This window comes from Crocodylus porosus, unplaced genomic scaffold (genome assembly GCF_001723895.1).
Source record: "Crocodylus porosus isolate Cpor-Errol unplaced genomic scaffold, CroPor_comp1, whole genome shotgun sequence".
Classification (NCBI taxonomy): domain Eukaryota; kingdom Metazoa; phylum Chordata; order Crocodylia; family Crocodylidae; genus Crocodylus; species Crocodylus porosus.
The window spans coordinates 3,801,186-3,820,587 of NW_017728945.1; the positions used below are offsets into that span (position 1 = coordinate 3,801,186).

General features: G+C 49.8%; 1 protein-coding gene across 1 annotated transcript in view; it reads left to right on the forward strand.

The window, feature by feature from the left end:
- The first annotated feature begins 7,467 nt into the window (after positions 1-7,467).
- The window catches only part of LONP1 (lon peptidase 1, mitochondrial), a 66,691-nt gene continuing 54,756 nt past the window's right edge, over positions 7,468-19,402 (forward strand). The window contains exon 1 of the mRNA XM_019550659.1: positions 7,468-7,593. Coding sequence (XP_019406204.1) covers positions 7,489-7,593 — 105 coding nt within the window. The 5' untranslated portion in view covers positions 7,468-7,488. The remainder of the gene's footprint in view (positions 7,594-19,402) is intronic.

A 19,402-nucleotide genomic window follows, 5' to 3' on the forward strand; every position in this document is an offset into this window, starting at 1 on the left:
GGCTTTCCTGATCTTTACTCTCCATGACCAGCACAACTCCCTGAAGCCTATTTTTAAGGTGCCTACTGTAGGTCCTACAGGAGTTGCAGGATTGGCTGCCTTTTAGTCAACTGTGTTTTGAAAGTACTTGAGAGCTTATACCAGCTATTTTGTCTCTGTAGATGCAAATGCTTTTTTCTTTCTCTAGGAACCTCCCTGTTTGGTTTTGTATTTAAACCATGCCAAAATGTCCATTTACGGTTTAGTACTGTTCTTACTGATTAAGTGTGCAATGTGCAAGATTAATAAATGAGCTTGTTTGTTCAAAGTTATAAATATGTAAAGAACTGCTTGGCCAATACACAGATCATTAAAATGAAGAATCGTGGACTTTCCAGGCCCAAGGCAATGTTTTGAAGTAATAATGCACATTTTCACACAGAAACAAATGTACAGTTTGTTCTCAGTGCCAGAAATATGCCCAGTAAACCTGCTTCTGGAATAATGGTCTGTCCCACTATAGCTGCAGCCAGAGATGGAAGAAATTGAAAACTGGAAATCACTGCTTTATGTTCTGGCGGCTTGGTTGTATTGGTGCTTGAAGGCTTTTTCTTTATGCTCTGAAGAAGCATAATAATGGAGACTCTGTGTATTTGAAAAATAAAAGAAAATGTAATCTTCTGGCCTCACTGATTGCAGACAAGAGCTTGCCATGTGAACCTTAAAGTTTCAAAAGTCCTAAGCTTTCAGCTGTAAAGACTAGCGTGTATTGCTTCATCTTTTCAAGATTTTTTGCAAGAAAAAAGGCCAAAGAATTTATTATTTCTTTTACAATATTAAGACAAATGGTCTTACATCTTTGGTTAGGTGGCCTGGACATGCCTTCCTGTGTCTGATAAAATTGCCTAAAAATTTAGTTATAAGTTGAAAGACTGATCCAGTCCAGATTTCAGGGTTGTTTCCAGACTTGTCACAGTCTTTCTAAGTAAGGGGTGGGCAAAATACAGCCCACTTAGCCAGCCTGCCAATTGATCCTATCCAAGGGGACACCTGGGCTCAGCTAGGGAAGTAAGGGGACCATATAACCAGAAATGGGAGTTCAGGAGGATAAAAGCTAAGCCCTGGTGGTTAGGCCATGGTCCCCGATAGAAACAAGATCCTGCTTGCAAGAAAGGCTGCAGGGAAGCTGGAAGCCAGAAGAGGGATTTGCAGTGTGTAGAGGCCTGAGGTGAGTGAACAAGCTAACGTTAGGAGTTGGAGGGTTTATATTTGCATTTTGGTGTTTAAATTATTGGAGAATGAGGTTGAGGCTTTGGGGTTGGTGTGGAGGTCACAGAAAAGAAGAACTTTGTGTTTGAGCCTTGCAAAGGCCAGGGGCCCAAAGGGCAGAGAGCAAAAGTGGTGGAGGTTGCAAGGGCTGATGTCTGAGCACCTGGATAGACTTGGACTAAGACCCAGGGAGCGTGGGCATTGGTGTGGGGGTGGTTGGATGCTACAATTAGAGCCTTTAAGGCACAGTTAGGACTAAGAGGGCCAGAACTGGCACCCTAAGGGGTAAGTCCTGTACAGCCAGGATCAGTGCCAAGAGGGCAAGCTTGGTGCCAGCAGGGCATAACTAGTGCAAGGAAATAAGCAGAGAAACTTTGTCAGTGAATGGAGGGTCCAGTGGCAAGGAGGATCTAGGCTGCACCACCAGGATCGCTCCAAGGCTCTGGGGCAGCCTCCTTAAATGCCATAAAAAGGCATGGTAGGCAAGACAGTAAAAGGTAGTAGGCAGAAGAGCCAGATTGAGGGGCAGGATTTGTTTGCCTACCAGGTGACACCATGTCCACCTGTGGGCTGGTCCTATCACAGGGACATTCTGTGTTTTAAGATCTGCTCTGGGCAGGGATGCAAGGTGCTGAAACAGGAGCTGAGGTCCAAGACAGTGTGCTAGGGCTGAGGGTCTCAGCTGGAGAAAAAGGGCCATAGGTGGAAAGGCTGAAGCCTGAATAAGGGATTAAGGCCTGAGGGGCTGAGTTTATTGGGTGGGCCAAGAGGCCTCATGAAATTATGACTGAATGACACCTGTGAGGTATAGGCATGGCTATGGAGGAGGCTGGAGGCCATGCTATATAAACCGCTATATAGGCTACTGAGGCATGGGACCCTAGGCTGCTGAGTTAGCTAGTGATAAAAAGGAAGGATGAGCTGCACTTGGAACTGTGCTAGAGGTCCATAGCACCAAATCCACGTCTCTCACCCAGGGACCTTACAGGCAACTTCCAGCAACATTCAGGTTTCATGAAGGCATGGCAGACAAGTGACAAAGAGAAATCCCTAGGTTTGTGGAGGATGCAGAGTCGGCTTGCCACAAGGGTGTATACTTAAGCCCCTTCTGAGCTGGGCCTTTTATACTGGGCCACCCAAAAATGCAGGCAGCAAGTCTTTCACTGGTGACATGGCCAAAGTGACCAGTGATCAGCGTGTTGTGTCCAAGTCTGAGCCTCTTGAAACAGGGTGCCTTTCTGGAACACAGATACACAGCCCTGGTGATAAAGGATACCCTGTTCAAGTCTAAAATCCTGGTTGGGGTGAGGCCCTAAATTCGGCAAAGTGGGTGCAACTCTAGGCAAAATGGGATCTCTGAGAGTGGACTGGAAGAACTCCAATAACTCATATTGCATGCAACGTTCAGTGGGTCCAGGATCATGGATAGTTTCTGTGGGGTGTCCTTTATGTATTCTCCTTTCCTGAACAGGGAGTAAGCCTTGTTATTCCAAGTCCTAGATCTGCAGGTAATTAGACATTTGAACCTAGAAAAGAACAAAGATCAGCAGGCCTGTCACTGGTTGAGACCTCTTGTCAAGCAGAGAAACTCCGGGTTCTTTTGGTTAGTCAGGATCTGTACTGGGTATCAGGCTCTCTCCAAATGAGGGCACCATTCTGCAACAGCCTCCTAGATGACTAAAAGTTCATTGTCCAAAATGTCATAGTTAACCTCAGCAGGGGTCATCTTCCAGGAGGCACACAGGTGCAATGTTTTCCTGAGGCCCCCAACACTGGGGAAAGAACTGTTCCAATCACAAAATTGGAAGCATTGCCTCCATGATGAAAAGAGGGCCCTGTCTAGGTGTGCCAAAACTGGCACGGAGCTTCAGGCAACTAATATGGGTTGAGATGCTAGGGACCGTTGGAATAAGACCCCAATCTTTAGATACAAGGTAGCAGCACCCATAATGATGGAGAAATTCTGGATGAATCTGTGCCAGAAGTTCTCAAAGCCCAGGAACTGTTGGACTTCCCCCACATCTCTTGGAGAGGTTCAGACTAGCACAGCTGCTATCTTGTGGGGCCTCCAGACTGATGATATAGCCCAAGCATTCCATAGTGGGACTATCAAACTTGCACTTCTTTAATTTTGCAAAAAGGTGGAGCCATTATACATCAGGGCAAATGTGCTGGTTATGCTGTTCCTGGGACTCATTAAAATAAGGATATTGTGCACATACCCTAGACTTATTCATGGTACTATATCCCAAAAGATGTTATCGAAGTGCTAGAAAATGGCAAGTGTTGGAAAGGTCAAAGGGCATATTCAGAGAGACCACTGGTTAGAGCATGGCGCTAAAAGCACCAGGGTTGCAGGTTTGATCCCCAGTTAGACTAGATAATCTCTTGAGGTCCCTGCTAGCCTTACTTCTCTATGAAACTGTATCAAGTACTGAAGGGCATCTTTCACTCTTCCCCTACATGGATATGAATCAAGTTGTGTGACCCCCTCATGAACATGCAAATTGTCTCAGCCTTTCCAAGTTTATGAATACGGGGAAATGGATAGTGGTTCCAAATAGTGACCCTATTCAGGGCTCAGTAGTTCTATACACAGGCATAAGGAACCATTCTTCATTGTCACTAAGAGGACAGCAGGACCAGCTGGGAAAGTAGATGGTAGGATAAACTCCTTAGTCAAGGGTTCTATAAGGTGATTTCTTAAGATTCTTGGCTCTAGTTCACACAGGAAATACAGGTGAAAAAACAGAACCAGCTGAGGTGGTGCAGGCACCTACCCTGGAGATCTTCAACAGGAGACTGGACGCACACAATGCTGGGGTTATTTGACTCCAGCAGTCTTTCCTGACCAGGGCGGGGGGCTGGACCCCATGATCTCACAAGGTCCCTTCCGGCTCTAAACTTCTGTGAATCACAGCTGTAGCTCAGTGGAGCAGTCATATGGCCTGTGGGTTAGTAGAATATCCGCATTTTTCTTATTGAAGACTTCAGCAAAATCCCAGTATTTACTGGGGAGTGTGGCAATTCTGGGGTCATTTTGCCCTGGTGTGTTCAGGGCTTACCACTTAAGAGGTCAGGGGCTGGGCTTCAGATGCCCCTGAGTTTCTGGGCATACACAGCTTCCCCAGGGAGGATGCTGGTGCAGGCCATGTAATGGCTTTGCTAGTAGGAGACAGGTTCTTCAGCAATACAGGTAACCCCCGCTTAGCGCTCTTAATTGGTTCCTGAAAAACTGAGTGTTAAGTGAAATGTGTATTAAGTGAAACCAAAAGTATCTGACGACCCAACATGGAGACCACAATTGTTTTTAATGACCCAAAATGGCGACCGTGAGGATTATAATGAAACTTGCTGAGCGCTAAGTGAAATTGGGTATCAAATTATAAATGAGTGTGTAGTTCAAGCTGAGATGGACTGTCAGTGGATCTTGGATGTGGAACGTAAGTCAGGAGACCTCCAATGCCATAGGGGCATGTGCAGATATGTCATGGTCACTCTGCAAGGAAACTTGGTGGGAAGAAGTTTTGAGGATAATTGGGCCCTGAAGTGAGCAGCAAATAGTCAACTAATTCTATCACCACTGGGTTATGTCAGCATCATATGGGAATATGACATGCCCTGGTGAAGCCCTGGTCCATAAAATTGTCTGAGGTGCCAGAGTCCTCCAGGGTACCTTGCTGTACCTCACACATGACCAGATGGGAGAGATGCAGCATTGTCAGGAATGGTGAAGGGTAGTGGCTGTTAGGCCTGTGTAAGTAGGCAGCTATTCGATCCGGCTTCGGATCTGGCCGCTTCAGATGCCAGCGATCCGATCCGGAGCTCTGGACCGGGTTTCCACTTCGATCCAGCCAAAGCAGCTCCAAAGTTTCAGAGCTGCCTCAGAGATCCAGCCATAGGGTATAATGGGGAATCAATGAAATATCTATAACTTTGTTGCTTTTTGTTTGAGTTGGATGAAACTGGCAGAGGTGGTAGCCGCTGCTGAGAGCATGAAGCCTGCCAAGTTTCAAAAAGATCAGTGCAGGGGTTCTGGGGCAACTGCACACCAAATTCTTGAAAGCAAAACTCATGTCACATGTATGTGTTATACCAACAGGGGGTGAAAACTGCAGGGGTGATAGCCCCTGGTGAGGCCACAAAGTCTGCCAAGTTTCAAGGTGATAGGTGCAAGGTTTTGGAGGGAACTGCTCCCCAAATTATTGAAAGCAAAATTCACGTCACGCATATGCGGTACACCACAGGGGGGTCAAAACTGCAGGGGTAGTGGCCCCTGCTGAGGCCGTAAAGCCTACCAAGTTTCAAGGAGGTTAGTGCAGGGTTTTTGGGGGAACTGCACCTCAAGCTGTGGACCTTTTACAGGTTTCTTTTGAGATGCATATTTAGCCTTTTGTCTTCTTTAGCTTCTAGGTCAACTCAAATGCATATGTAGTTTCCTTGCCTTTACTGGCTCACTGGCCCAGCTTTTCCTTTGACTCTCTTAGTTTGGAAATACACGTGATGAGTTTTTCAGGACTCTGCAAACAATTTTAACCTTTACTTTTATTACTTTATGGCATGAGTCTGGTATTGGGTACAAGCACACCACTGTCTTAATGCCTAATGGGTTGCAAGCCATTAGCGGAGTTTGATTTTTTTTTCTTTTTTGTGGCAGTCTTGTTACCACAATCCAGTCCTGCCCCAGCCATTGTCTTGTATACCATCCAAGCTTTCAGTTTTCAGATGCAGCAGTGGCCTACGCTGGCTCTTGAGGGAAAGGCATCACGATGGTAGAGATGTTGAGGGGGGTGTACACCACCCAGCTTGGGCCCAACTAGGCTATTGTTTCCTAATGGTGGGTCTTTCCCAGGAAAGGATAAGGAATTGTGAAGTGGCCTGGGTTGCTGCAGTACAAACATAGACCCCCGGATCACCTTCTGCGCTTCTCTGCCTTGAACAAGAGAGACTGCCTGGTTAACTTGCATTTGCTTCTGGGGAAGTTTATTCAAGGAGAGCAAGGAAGTAGTGATCACGGGTCAGTGTCACCCTCTTAGGGTCCTTGCCCAGGAGTAAGTTTGGGAGCACGGGCAGCAGATTCATGAACACCCAGAATCTTTTTGGTTCACTACCAAACACTGAGGTAGGTAGGAGCACTTGGAGCAGGGATTACAGCTGCTACCAGCAGCTCTGGCTTTAGCTTGAGGATGGCATGTCCATGTGGGGCCCACCTTTTTGGCAGCTGTGCCACAAATTAGCCTCCCATCCTCTGCAAATGCTTCACAGCTTCGTGCACGACTGCAAAGTGCCCTAACCCGCCACAGGTAACACACAGGGACAACTGCTGCAATGATCTAAACTGTTATTGTAACTTTATCGTACTTGAGCTCCATTTCCCGCTTTAAGAGACTGAAGTGCACATCCAGCATTCGGAAAGGGTACAAGGCATGACCAAGTCAACCTGAACCCTGGGTTAACCAAGGTTTTTACCAGTAGATAGAAAACAAAATCATTAGGGGTCACGAGTCAGGACTGTGGTGCAGGGTGGGGAGAGGCTACGTTGCGTTGCGGTGTCACAAGCAGCAGGCTGCGGGTCAGGACCGGGCTCGGGATCACCGACGGGCTGACGTGCAGCTGCCGGCCCGTGGCTGGTGCTCCGGAGCGCAGCGGGAGGGCCGCGGACGCACCGCCCGCACGACAGCGAGGCGAGGGCTGTCCCGTGCCCGCCACGGACGAGCGGGGCCCTGCGGGACACGGGGCGGGCGGCCGCCGGGGCGGAGCAGGAAACAACGCAGCGCACCCGCAGCTTGGCCCGCCCCCAGCAACCCTGGCCCTCACGCGTCTGCTCTCACGCTTCAGGCCGCGGTGGGACGGAACCGCCGCTTCTGCGCCTGCGCGCCCGGCGCCCGCACGCGGCGGGCGTCATTCGCGTGCGCCGCCTCGTGGGGTGGAAGTACGTGTTCACGGCGCGCGGGCAGAATGGCGGCGTCGCGCTGCCTGTCCGTGTGGCGATGCTGGCGGCCGGGGTTGCGCGGGGTCCTTCCCTCGCTCGGGGCGGCGCGGCGGCGGGTCTACGCGGCGTGTTCCTCCGCGTCCCCGTGGGCGCCGAGCCCTCCGCGTTCCTCTCCCCTCGTCGCCTCGAGCCTCGGCCCCCGGCCGTACGTGCGGGGCCTCAGCAGCCTGGGCGGCGGCGACGGGCTGGAGGGCGGCGGGGCCGAGGATGGGGCCGCGGGGGGCGACGGCGGCGGGGCGGGGCCGGTCATGACCGCGCTCACCCCGCTGCTCATCCCCGAGCACTTCCCCAACGTGCCGCTCATCGCCGTGACCCGGAACCCGGTCTTCCCGCGCTTCATCAAGATCATTGAGGTAACGGCTCCACGTAGCCCCTTCCCTCCGCGCCTCCCGGCCGGGCTCTTCTCCCCCCTCCGCCAGGGCCGGCCTGTGCCGTCAGTTGCTGAGACATCTCTGTACCGCGGCGCTAAAACTCCTGTTTAACCCTTGTCACGGGAGCTCCTCCCCGCAGCCACCTCGGTTCCTGCTTCATCGGGGTAACCCCCCACCCTCCCCCAGTGCCTTCTGCATTTGCCCGCAGGAGAGCCTGGTGCTCCTCTTCCCACGGGCTCAGCTCCACTGCCATCTTCATCTGAGATTTGGGAGCAACGAGTCTCTCATACAGAGGTGGGAACAGAGGCACTTCTGCTGCTGCTTTACATGATTGCTCCTGTGGGCATGGAGATCACTTACCATAGATTTGTTTGTCTCTTGGATCTGAGTTAGTCTCTTGTTTCATGCAGTGCAGAGTAGGAAACTCTTTGCTGGCCTGATAGGAAGGAATGTGTTAAGCAGGGAAAGCAAGATGGCTCGCAACTTGCAGAAAGCTGGCTTGGTTAGTATTAAACACATTTTTGTGGCACTCCCCCATCCCATTATGCCCTTGCGTTGGTGTGCTTCTTTCCACCTATTGCAGTATACGTTAAGCCTGGATCTGTACACAGATTAGGTACAGGTATAGCCATCAGTTATGTTCCCCAAATGTCCTCCTTGGAAAAACACTTAAACAGTATGACCGTAATATAAAAGACAGAGTAGACATGCACCTTATTGATTAACTCAAGGATGTGTAATTTTCATGTTCAAGAGTGAAGGGAGGGAGATAGGCAAATGTCTTCCAATCTCAGCACTAACTAATAAATCTATAGAGATATAGGGGTCAAAAAAGCTATGATCCTGTGGCTTTGTTACTTGTTTATATCTCATCACAATGTCCAGTCTGCAGCCGGTCCAGCCCCTCCCACTGGGAAGAGCCTGGCTCAGCCTCTGGCCCCAGCCCACCCTCACCCCATGCACAGATTCAAGGTACACATGCCCCCCATGCCTCCCCTGGGTTGCAAGATGCAGCAGGAGTCGCACCTCTCTGCAGCCCCCCAGATGAGCCACAGCTCCATCCTGCACCCCACATTCCCTGACTGTGCAGCGCCTGCCCCAGCCCTCCCTCCTGCCTTCCCTCACCGTGGGAGCCCCTGCCCCTGCCCTTGCGAGCCTTTGACTTGACTTGGTAACACCATTTGATTTAATTATTAGATCAGAGGACTAAGACCTGGGATTCTTGGGCTCACTTTTAGCTCTGTCACTAACTTTACAAGGGACCTTGAATAAATCACTTCACTTGTTTATGCTTTGTTTTCCTCATTTGTAAATGGAAATGATCATTATCTTTGTTATTGGGTGGAGAAATGAGGTAAATAGTGTACAATGCTCTGAGATTTTAAAAGAAAGCAAAAATCCTTACTTATTCAAATGCAAGATAAAGGTTTACTCTAATGCAGGCTAGGCTTTTTCCTCCAATGAGCATGGGGGACAATTGATTAAATGCAGTCCCTTACAGAACTCTTTCTTCATGCAGAGCCCCATGAAAAACTACTACCTCAGCAACCACCCAGAACTCTCCATCTCTCCTGTCGGTTCCCTTTGTTGATTTAGTGAAACAAGTGTATCCATTCCTTTTCTTCCGTTTTCCTGCCTATTCTTCTCTGATCTATTCCCTGTCCTGACCAATGTAGTATTTCAGTTCATGTAGCCCCAGCTAGCTTTCCATGAAAGCCAACCCTTGAAAAAAACAAAGACTTATTTCTTTCCATAAACTGGTTTTAAAACATGTTAATAAAGTCTTTAATAACATTTTGTCTGAGCTATTTGGTATGAGTCGTAGAGTCATAGGCACTAGGGCTGGAAGGCACCTTGGAATATCATTAAGTCCAGCCCCCTGCTCCAGGGGCAGGAAGTCAGCAGCGGTCATAGGATCCTAGCAAGATAAACATCCAAATGTCTCTTATCATAGAATCAATGAGTCAGAAGGGATCTAGACAGGTCATCTAGTCTGACCCCCTGCCATGGGCAAGAAGGAGCACTGGGGGAGGCAGTGGTCATAAGACCCCAGCCAGGCACCTGTCCAGTCTCCTCTTGAAGATTTCCAGGGAAGGTGAGAGCACCACCTCTCTGGGAAGCCTATTCTAGGCTCTGGCCACCCTTACAGTGACGTAGTTTTTCCTAATAGCTAACCTAAACCTATCCTTCCTCAGCTTGTGGCCATTGTTCCTAGTGACTCCAAGGGGGGCCCTGGTGAACAGACTTTCCCCAAGTCCCTGCTGGTGGCCCCTGATAAGGTTGTAAGCAGCCACAAGATCCACCTTCAGTCTCCTCTTGCAGAGACTGAAGAGATTCAGGTCCCTCAGCCTCTCCTCATAGGGCTGGCCACGGAGGCCCTCAACCATACGAGTGGCCCTCCTCTGGACCCTCTCCAGGTTCTCCACATCCTTCTTAAAGGCATTCAAAGTAGCTGCTTGAACCACCTCCGGTGGCAGTCTATTCCAAACCTTGGGGGCTCAGACAGTAAAGAAGTTCTTCCTTATGTCCAGCCTGAAACGGTCCGGGAGGAGTTTGTGACCATTCGACCTTGTCATCCCTTGGGGTGGTCTAGTGAACAGACGTTCCCCCAGATCCTCGTGAGCACCCCTAATAAACTTATAGGTGGCCAGATTACCCCTGAGCCTGTGCTTTTCCAGGCTGATGAGAGCTATGGGACTCTGCCTCTCATCATAAGGTCTGTTTTCCTGACCTCTGATCGTGTGTGTGGCTCTCCTTTGGACTCTCAAGCTTCTTCACATCCTTTTTGAATTGTGGAGCCCAAAACTGGACACAGTTCTCCAGCTGTGGCCTCACCAAGGCTGAGTGCAAGGGGAGAATGAAGTCCTGTGCCCACTTTACCCCAGAGTTTGGTGTTGGCGGTGAACTTGGCCAGTCCACTTCTGACACCAATGTCCACATCATTAATGAAGATGTTAAATAGTATAGGCCCTAGGACAGAGTCTTGAGGGACCCCACTGGTCACAGGGCACCATGACAATTGACTTCCATCAACCACCACCCTCTGGGTCCTACGGTGGAGCCAATTCCCTAGCCAATGGGTTGTGGTGAGGCCAAGGCCACAGTTAGCCAATTCTGCCAGGAGGTGATCATGGGATACCAGATTCAAGGCTATTTTAAAGTCAAGATATATGACATCGATCTCTTCCCCCTTGTCCAGGTGATAGGTCACCTGGTCGTAAAAGGAAATGAGACTGGTCAAGCAAGACCTACTCACAACAAACCTATGCTGGCTATCCCCCAGGATGTTGCCAGTGGCCAGTCTGTTAAGGATGGTCTCTTTGATAATGTTTTTCAACATCTGCCCCAGGACAGAGGTCAGGCTGATGGGCTTGTAGTTTTCCGGATCCACTTTCCTCCCTTTCTTGAAGACAGGCATCACGTTGGTCTTCCAGTCTTCAGGCACTTCACCTAAGCGCCAGGAGTTCTCGAAGATCCATGCCAGGGGCTGAGCTGTGATGCTAACCAGCTCCTTGAGTACCCTGGGGTGTGAACTGTCAGGGCTGGCTGACTTGAATGTATCCAGCCTCAAGGTGTTTCTTTACAAGGTCAGCATTGATGGAGGTAAGGTATCTCCCTCACCCAGTCCTCCCTGTCCTGTAATAGGTAGGGATGTCCCATGGGACTGGTGAAAAACTGATGCAAAGTACCCATTTAGGAAGTCCATATAGTACCATCTCCCATGCTAACAAGAGGTTTATTTTGGTGACACCTCAGAAAGCGGTGGACCCTTTCTCTCATCCCCTTTGCATACGTACACTCCCAAAACACATATCAACATTTCTTTTTCACTGCACCTCTTGCATGGGCACCTAGATGATCTCATCAAGCTCTGTCTGTGTTGCACTTCTCTCACCTGCAAGATATTTCTTACAGCCATCCATGCTAGGTAAGCATGGTTCATAGATTTCTAGGGTTGGAAGAGACCTTGTAGATCATCAAGTCTGACCCCCTGCTCTAGGCAGGAAAGAGCGCTTGTCTAATCTCTTGATTACCCCCAAGGTAGGGGAAAGCATCACCTCCCTTGGAAACTGATTCCATATTTTGGCAACCCTCACTGTAAAGAATTTCTTCCTGATGTCCAATCTAAATCTATGCTCCTTCAGTTTGTGCACATTATTTCTAGTAACCCCCAGAGGCACCCTGGTAAACAAAGTATCCCCTATTCCCTGCTGACTTCCCCTGCCCCTCGATGAGTTTGTAGACAGCCACAAGATCACCTCTCAGCCTTCTCATGCAGAGGCTGAAGAGATTCAGGTTCCTCAGTCTGTCTTAATAGGACCTTACCAGCAGGCTCTCAACTATATGAGTAGCCCCCCTCTGAACCCTCTGTGTTATCCACATCCCTCTTGAAGTGTGGTGCCCAAAACTGGACACAGTACTCCAGCTGTGGCCTCACCAGTGCCACATAGAGGGGAAGTATCACCTCCGTAGACCTGCTCATGATCCACATACTAATGCAAGAAAGAGTGCAGTTAACTTTACTTATTACCTCTTCACATTGGCAACTCATGTTCATTTTTGCTTTGACTATGACTCTGAGATCCATTTCTACTGCCATGGTACTTGGCGTGATACTTCCCAGTCTTTCTCCCCAGGTGCAGCACCTTGCACTTATCCTTGTTAAATTGCATCCTATTCTGATATGCCCACTTCCCCAGTCTATCCAGATATGCCTGAATTCGCTCCCTGCCCTCCAGTATATTTCATAGTTTCATAGTTGGCAGGGTTGGAAGGGACCTGAGCAGATCATCAAGTCTGACCCCCTGCCATGGCAGGAAAGAGTACTGGGGTCAAAGGACCCCGGCAAGTTGTTCATCCAGCCTCCTTTTAAAGATCCCCAGTAGGAGCCAGCACCACTTCTCTTGGAAGTTGGTTCCAGATCCTAGCCACCCTGACAGTGAAGTAGCGCCTTCTGATATCTAGCCTGAATCTACTCTCTGCCAGCTTGTGACCGTTACTTCTTGTCACTCCTGGTAGTGCTTGGGGGAACAGGGACTCTCCCAATGCCTGTTGGTCCCCCCGATTAGTTTGTAAAATGCCACTAGATTCCCACTCAGCCTTCTCTTGTGGAGGCTGAACAGGTTCAGGTCCCTTAGCCTCTCATCTTAGGGCCTGCCCTGCTGATCCCTGATCATGCGAGTGGCCCTCCTCTGGACCCTCTCCATGTTGTCCACATCCCTCTTGGAGCGCGGCGCCCAGAACTGGACGCAGTACTCCAACTGTGGCCTGACCAGTGTCGCATAGAGGGGGAGGATCACCTCCTTTGACCTGCTCAAGGTGCATCTGTGGATGCATGACAAGGTGCGGTTGGCCTTCCTGGCTCTGTCCCCACATTGGTGGCCCATGTTCATTTTGGCATCAATAATGACTCCAAGATCCTTTTCTGCCTCTGCACTGGTAAGAAGGGAGTTCCCCAGCCTGTAGGTATGCTGCTGGTTCTTCCTCCACAGGTGCATCACCTTGCACTTGTCAGTGTTGAAACCTATCCTGTTCTCTGTAACCTGTCTAGGTCTGATTGCAGACTATTCCTCCCTTCCAGCGTGCTCACTTTTCCCCACAGCTTAGTGTCATCTGCGAATTTGAACAGGGTGCTTTTTACCCCCTCATCCAAGTAGCTGATGAAGGTATTGAACAGTGCAGGCCTGAGGACCAAGCCCTGCAGAACTCCACTGCCCACATGCTGCCAGTTCGAATGTGACCCATCCACCGCCACTCTGAATGCTGCCCCCCAGCCAACTAGTGACCCATCTGACTGTGTAGCTATCAACGCCACGGTCTCCTAATTTTTTAATAAGAATGGTGTGAGAGATAGTGTTGAAGGCCTTCCTAAAGTCCAGAAAGAGTATGTCTACTGCTGCCCCTGTGTCTAAGGATTTTGTGACCTGGTCACAGAAGGCCACCAGGTTGGTCTGACAGGACCTGCCTCTAATGAACCCGTGTTGGTTACCCCTAAGCATAATCTCCCCTGCTGGCCCCTTGCAGACATGCGCCAGGGTAATTCTCTCAAAAATCTTACCCAGGATCGAGGTAAGACTAACTGGCCTATAGTTTCCTGGGTCTTCCTTCCTCCCTTTTTTGAAAATGGGAACCACGTTGGCCCTTTTCCAGTCGTCTGGCACAACACCAGAGCACCATGAGTGCTCATAAAGCTGTGCCGGGGTCCCACAATGACCTCTGCTAATTCTCTCAGCAGTCTGAGGTGGAGATCATCAGGACCTGCTGATTTAAATATGTCCAGTCCCTCCAGAAGTTCCTTGACTAGGTCCTCTCTGACTTTAGGCCTGGGTGCGCCTCCCCGGGGACCTACTGGGGTCCTGGTGGGGGGATGATCCAGTCCCTGCTCAGAAAAATGGAGGCAAAGAAATTGTTAAATAGGTTAGCTTTGCCATCTGGTGCAACGACCAGATTTCCTAGCATGTCCTGCAGAGGCCCCACGTTACCCGGTACCTTCTTTTTACCCCCTATGTATTTAAAAAAGGACTTGTTGTTGTCTGTGATCTGGGTAGCTAGTCCCAGTTCCATCTCCGCCTTGGCCTTCCTGACCATCCCCTTACAGCCCCGAGCAACAGAGGTACCAGTCCTCCCTGGTGATGGCCCCTCCCTTCCATTGGGTGTGTGCCTCCCTTTTAGCTAGAAGACATTCCCAGATGCCTCTGGTGAGCCATGGGGGCTTTTGTGCCCTCTTGCCCCCTTTGATATGTGCTGGAGATTACCTCCCTTTGGGCTTGGAAGATCATCTCCTTAAGGAACGACCACTCTTCTTGGACACCCAACTCCCCTCCCCTCCCCTCCGGGACCTCAGTGTCTCCCCGACTATTCTCCTTACCTTATTGAAATTCGCCCTCCTGAAGCCCAGGGCTGCTGCCTTGCTGCAGGCCTTTGCCACCTGGTGCTGGATGGTGTATTCCAGCAGGCGATGATCACTGTCGCCCAGGTGGTCGAGCACCCACAGACCCCTCACCAGGTCATTGTCCATGGCCAGGACCAGATCCAACAAGGTAGGGCTGTGCACCTCCTGGATTAGATGGAGGTCCTGTATCTCAGCTAGGAAACTACGTGAGTGGTGAGACCTGGCTGACTGATATCAGATTTACTATACCCCATAGTTTGGTGTCATCTGCGAATTTGGACAGAGTGCTTTCAACACCCTTATGCAAATCATGGATCCACCTTTTAGTTGTTTACCCACAGCTGCTCCTCTCACTTTTCTCACTTGTCCTTCTGTGAAACTTCTCACCAGTGCCATCCTTACCACTTTCATCAATTTCTTATCATCTTTCACAGCCTCCAGTCCCACCGTGCCTCTTCATGAAACCTGTCCTGTATATAATGTAATAAATCTGAGGTTTGCTATGCTCATAGACTCTTCAGAGCAATCTGATTTTACTGTCCGTTTCCTCAAAATTGCAGCTGTGTGAAATTGAGTGATACACGTTTCTTTCCCCTCTCCCTCCATTACCACCTTGCATATTGAGTTTTACGTATTTTGCATAGATGAACAGTCCCAAATCTGGCAGCCCTCAAACCCACATTTCTTTTGCTTTGTACAATTCAGCTCTAGCCAACCTCTCTCTCTTGGCATTCCAGAAGAACACACATATTTCCCTCAGGCAGACAAGGTTCTTTGGGTAAATATGATATCTTTTATTAGACCAACTCAGATATCTGGAAAAATTCTTCTTTACAAGCTTTCAGGTATAAATACCCTTTGTCAGGCTGAGGAAGCACCTGCAGTTAGCGTGTGCTTTTCCTGGATGGAATGAATAGTAAAGAAGCCAGCGGCTGGTATGCGTGCAAGAAAGGCAGTCAGTCAAAATGTAAATTGAGGAGTCAGTGGGTGAAAGGCTGAGGGGTTAGGGGAGGAAGGGGAATAAATGTTTGGCTGAGTTGGGCCTGGCCACAAGCCGGAGCAAAGAGCAACTCAAGGATGCCATCTGTGAGGGATGGGCCATGGTGTAGGGACTGTATGGAGCTGTTGCCAGTACCCCTGGCATCTGGGCATTAAAATGAGCAGCATCCCACAATTTATACCAGTTTTGGGAACAGCAAGTTGTCACAGGTGAGACTGGACAGACTGCCCTACTTAGACTGGCGGGTGGGCTGACATGAGACCCAGCCCCAAGTATGCCCCCTGTCACAGTAGGGCAGTCTGCCCAGTGTTGCCTGCTGATTTCAACTGGGCTCATCTGAACCCCAGGCCTCACCGCGCTTGTTCTAAATCATGGGCCCTAGCCCCTGTGTAGGCCCACAAACAATAAGCCCTTTCCCAGGCTGGGTCTTGTTCTCTTTAGGCTTACCACCTTTTCCCTGGCGCTTGGGATCCCACTGGGTTCCTAGGAACCTTCTACCACACTATAGTTCCTCCCTGACCTCCAAGGTGGTATGAGCAGCAGCTCAGTTGATGCTCCCCAGCTGCTTGCAGCAGACTGCTGCCTCAGCCCTGTGGGCCTGGGTCTAAAATGGCTGCCTCATCAGGGCTGGCCCGCACCTACTTGCTGTCAGCCTTAAAGTGACAGACACCAAAGGTGCTCTGCCACATTAAGACATTCCTGCCTTTAATTGAAGCTGTTAGCAGTGTAGTTGTGCTTAGGTTAAACGGAGTACCCCTGTCTCTTTAAGGGTCATCTGTGGTGCTGCTTGTTGTGGTTGACTCTGCACCCCTGTCCCTCCCTTCCCCCAATCCCTTTGCATGCCCGTTGCTCTTGCAAGCTGCCTGATTGCTTTTGCATTCAGTAAACTTATGTTTTCCCACCTTCCCACTGCTTCCTGCCCCTTGCTCTCCATTTGGGGGTAGAGCCCAGGGAATTTAATGGCAGGAAGCTTCTTTCCAGCTCTGACTTGCCTGCCTCTTTATCAGGTTTGTTGTTTTTTTTCCCCCCTGACTTTGTTTCCTTGCCCTTTCTTCCTTTTCCCTGCCTGTTTCTCTGGTTCTTCACCTTTCTTTATCTCTACTTCTGTTGTCTGCTGGATTTCTTTGTCCTTCCCTCAGTGTCTTTTGATCTTTTGTTTGCAGTGCCCTCCTCCCCCTCCATGTTGTCTCCAGTTCTCTTGTGCAGCCTCTCTTACAGAGATTCCACTTCTCTCCATCTCCATTCCTCCCCCGCCAGTGGAGTCTCCTCTGTCATTTCTGTCTTGGTCTCTCCCCGCTACTCTTTCTCACTGCCCCTTTCCTATTCCTGCAATTCCTTGGGCAGGGTCTGACCCTGGTTGCAAAAGCTGTTGGGCACCTATGATACAAGTGTCCCTCCTACTCCCTCCCCTCCCTCAAAACAGTGCATTTTATGAACTCCTGGCACTTGCTGCTCTGTGCCCCATCCCTTCACAACTGTAGCACACTATGAGGGGACTGTATACAGCCAGGTGCCTTCCTTTTAGGGATGCACCGAGAAAGATTTTTTGGGCTGACACTGATGGCTGATTATTAATAAGCTATATAGGCTGATACTGGTCCCATTGCCGATATGTAAGCCTGGCAGCTTGCAGAGCAGCGTCTGACTGGTAAGTCTATTTGGGGGAAGGGGCATGGGGAGGACACGCAGATTGAGGCCCCACAGTGAGGAAGGGAGCGGAGCTGGGGCTGGGGCAGGTGCTGCACAGCCAGGCTAGGGCATAGGACTGAGCCATGAGCAGCTCGTTCAGGGGGCAGCTCCCACTGCTGCGTGCACCCCAGGAGTAGGTAGGGGGGCTGTGTGCCCCCTGGATCTATATGCAGGGTAAGGGCGGGCTACCACTGTGAGCTGGGACCAAGGATGGTGCGAGGACTGGGTCAGGGCTGAGCTTGGGCCAGGTGGCAGTGGTGCTGGGAGCGGGGGCTACAGCAAATTTTGGCTTGGCTGTAGTCCCCGCACACACACTCCCCAGCTGGGAAGAGCCTGTTGCTGCCCCAGCCCACAGCAGCAGTCCACAATTGCCATGTGCACAGATTCAGGAGGGCACACGCCCCGTCATGCCTCCTCCAGGAGTGCGCGCAGCAGTGGAAGCTGCCCCCTGGACAAGCTGCGGCTCTGTCTCATGCTTCACCCTGGTTGTGCAGCCTCTGCCCCACTCCCTTCATTTCTGTGAGGGGGCCTCTCCCCCACCCCAGCAAACGCCCCTTGCCCTCTAACAGACTTACCAGCTGGATGCTGCTCTCTATGCTGCCGAACTGCAGTCATGGCCATGTGCATGCTGCAGCTACACCCATGGACGCAGCATTTATCAGCACCATTATCAGCCATGTCAGCCAAAAAAAGCCAACTGCCAAGAATATCAGTTTTCCATTTGTTGGTGCCAATATGATATGGACCAATGTGTCAGTGAACCTCTACTTCCTTCACATATCTACTAAATTGCTTCATTTTATAAAACCCCAATCTGGCCCTATCCTGACCACCGATGGGAGGTGCTGTACCCTGCTTGGGCTCCACTTATTTGGTTTTAACTCTGCTTGAGCCCTCCGAGACCCTGTCCAAATGCCATATTTGTCCCTCACTTTCTCTACCAAAGAATTCATTGCACATATTTTTCCAGATATCTTTCTATGTCTTCTGCCTCTAATATATCCATATACATTTGAACAATAATCACTCTTTTCCTTAACTGTTCTGCTGCTACAAACTTTAGCCCTTTTAATTCCTCCCTCCACCATTCTTCTGCATATTTCTTACTTTCTTTGTTATAATAAGTCAGTTGCCATTTCTTTTGGTTGGGGAAAGGAATCATGCTGGTGAGTTGTTCTGCCTACCCCCCATTATCTTGAACAGTACCTTCTCCACAAAATCATACCTGTTCATTGTCGATCTCTTCTGCACCCCATCACCTATTAATGTTGCCCTTATCCATAATTTCCAGTCTGGGCTGACATCTTGCGGTGTCTCTCCTATATCTTGTTGCAGTGCCATTCCTGGTGCAGATGACCTTTCATCTCACTCATGATGTTCCTTCTCTAGCTGCTTCCACTCTCTTGTTTCCTGCTCTCTTCTGCTCCTTTCGCCCTTTTTGACCTAGTCTATCTCACTGCTGCCTTCTTTGCTGCTGTCTGTGTTGCTGTGCCTGCTCTTGTTTTTCCCTTCATCTTTGCTGTTGTGTTTTCTCTCCACTTTTCTACCTTTATGCACACTCCCTCTGTCTTTGGACCTTTGTTTCCACTCTTCATTAATCTTTCCATCTTCTGGTTATCAGTCATTTTCTGGGCTTTGGGTTTGCCTCCTGCACTCCTGCCATCCCAGTGCTTCTTCAGTCTTTTTCTCTGTCCTTAAGGCATTGATCAGGCTCTCAGCTGATCTCTTGATCTTAGCCAAAGGCCAGGGTGCTGATAGGAACCTACCACAAGGATAGATTAGTACAGCCCTTCTGAATAAGATATGTGCTAGTGTCTTTTGCACTCAGCCCCCACTCAGCACTGACTCTTCTTCAAATTGTGGTGAGCCACTCTGACATATGTTGGGTTACATCAGTCAACAGCCACCCACAACCAGCATCTTGCATTGTTCTCAATGACTTTCCACACAGCTGACACTGTCCCTCACTCATTTACATTGACCTGCAACTCCTGGTCATTAAATGTATAAGAAAACCTACATGGAACTTCAGGAAAGCCAGTTGGTCTCTCTTCATGGAAACTGAACGATCCGTTGTTACCATTCCATGGCAAAATAGCTCGGTTGATGTAGCCTGTTAAAGGTTTCTGTGGTGCCCTCTATAAAGTGGCACAATCCTCTGTTCCAGAGGATTTCACTCCCTGTACACTCCTTGCTTGGATGGAGAGTGT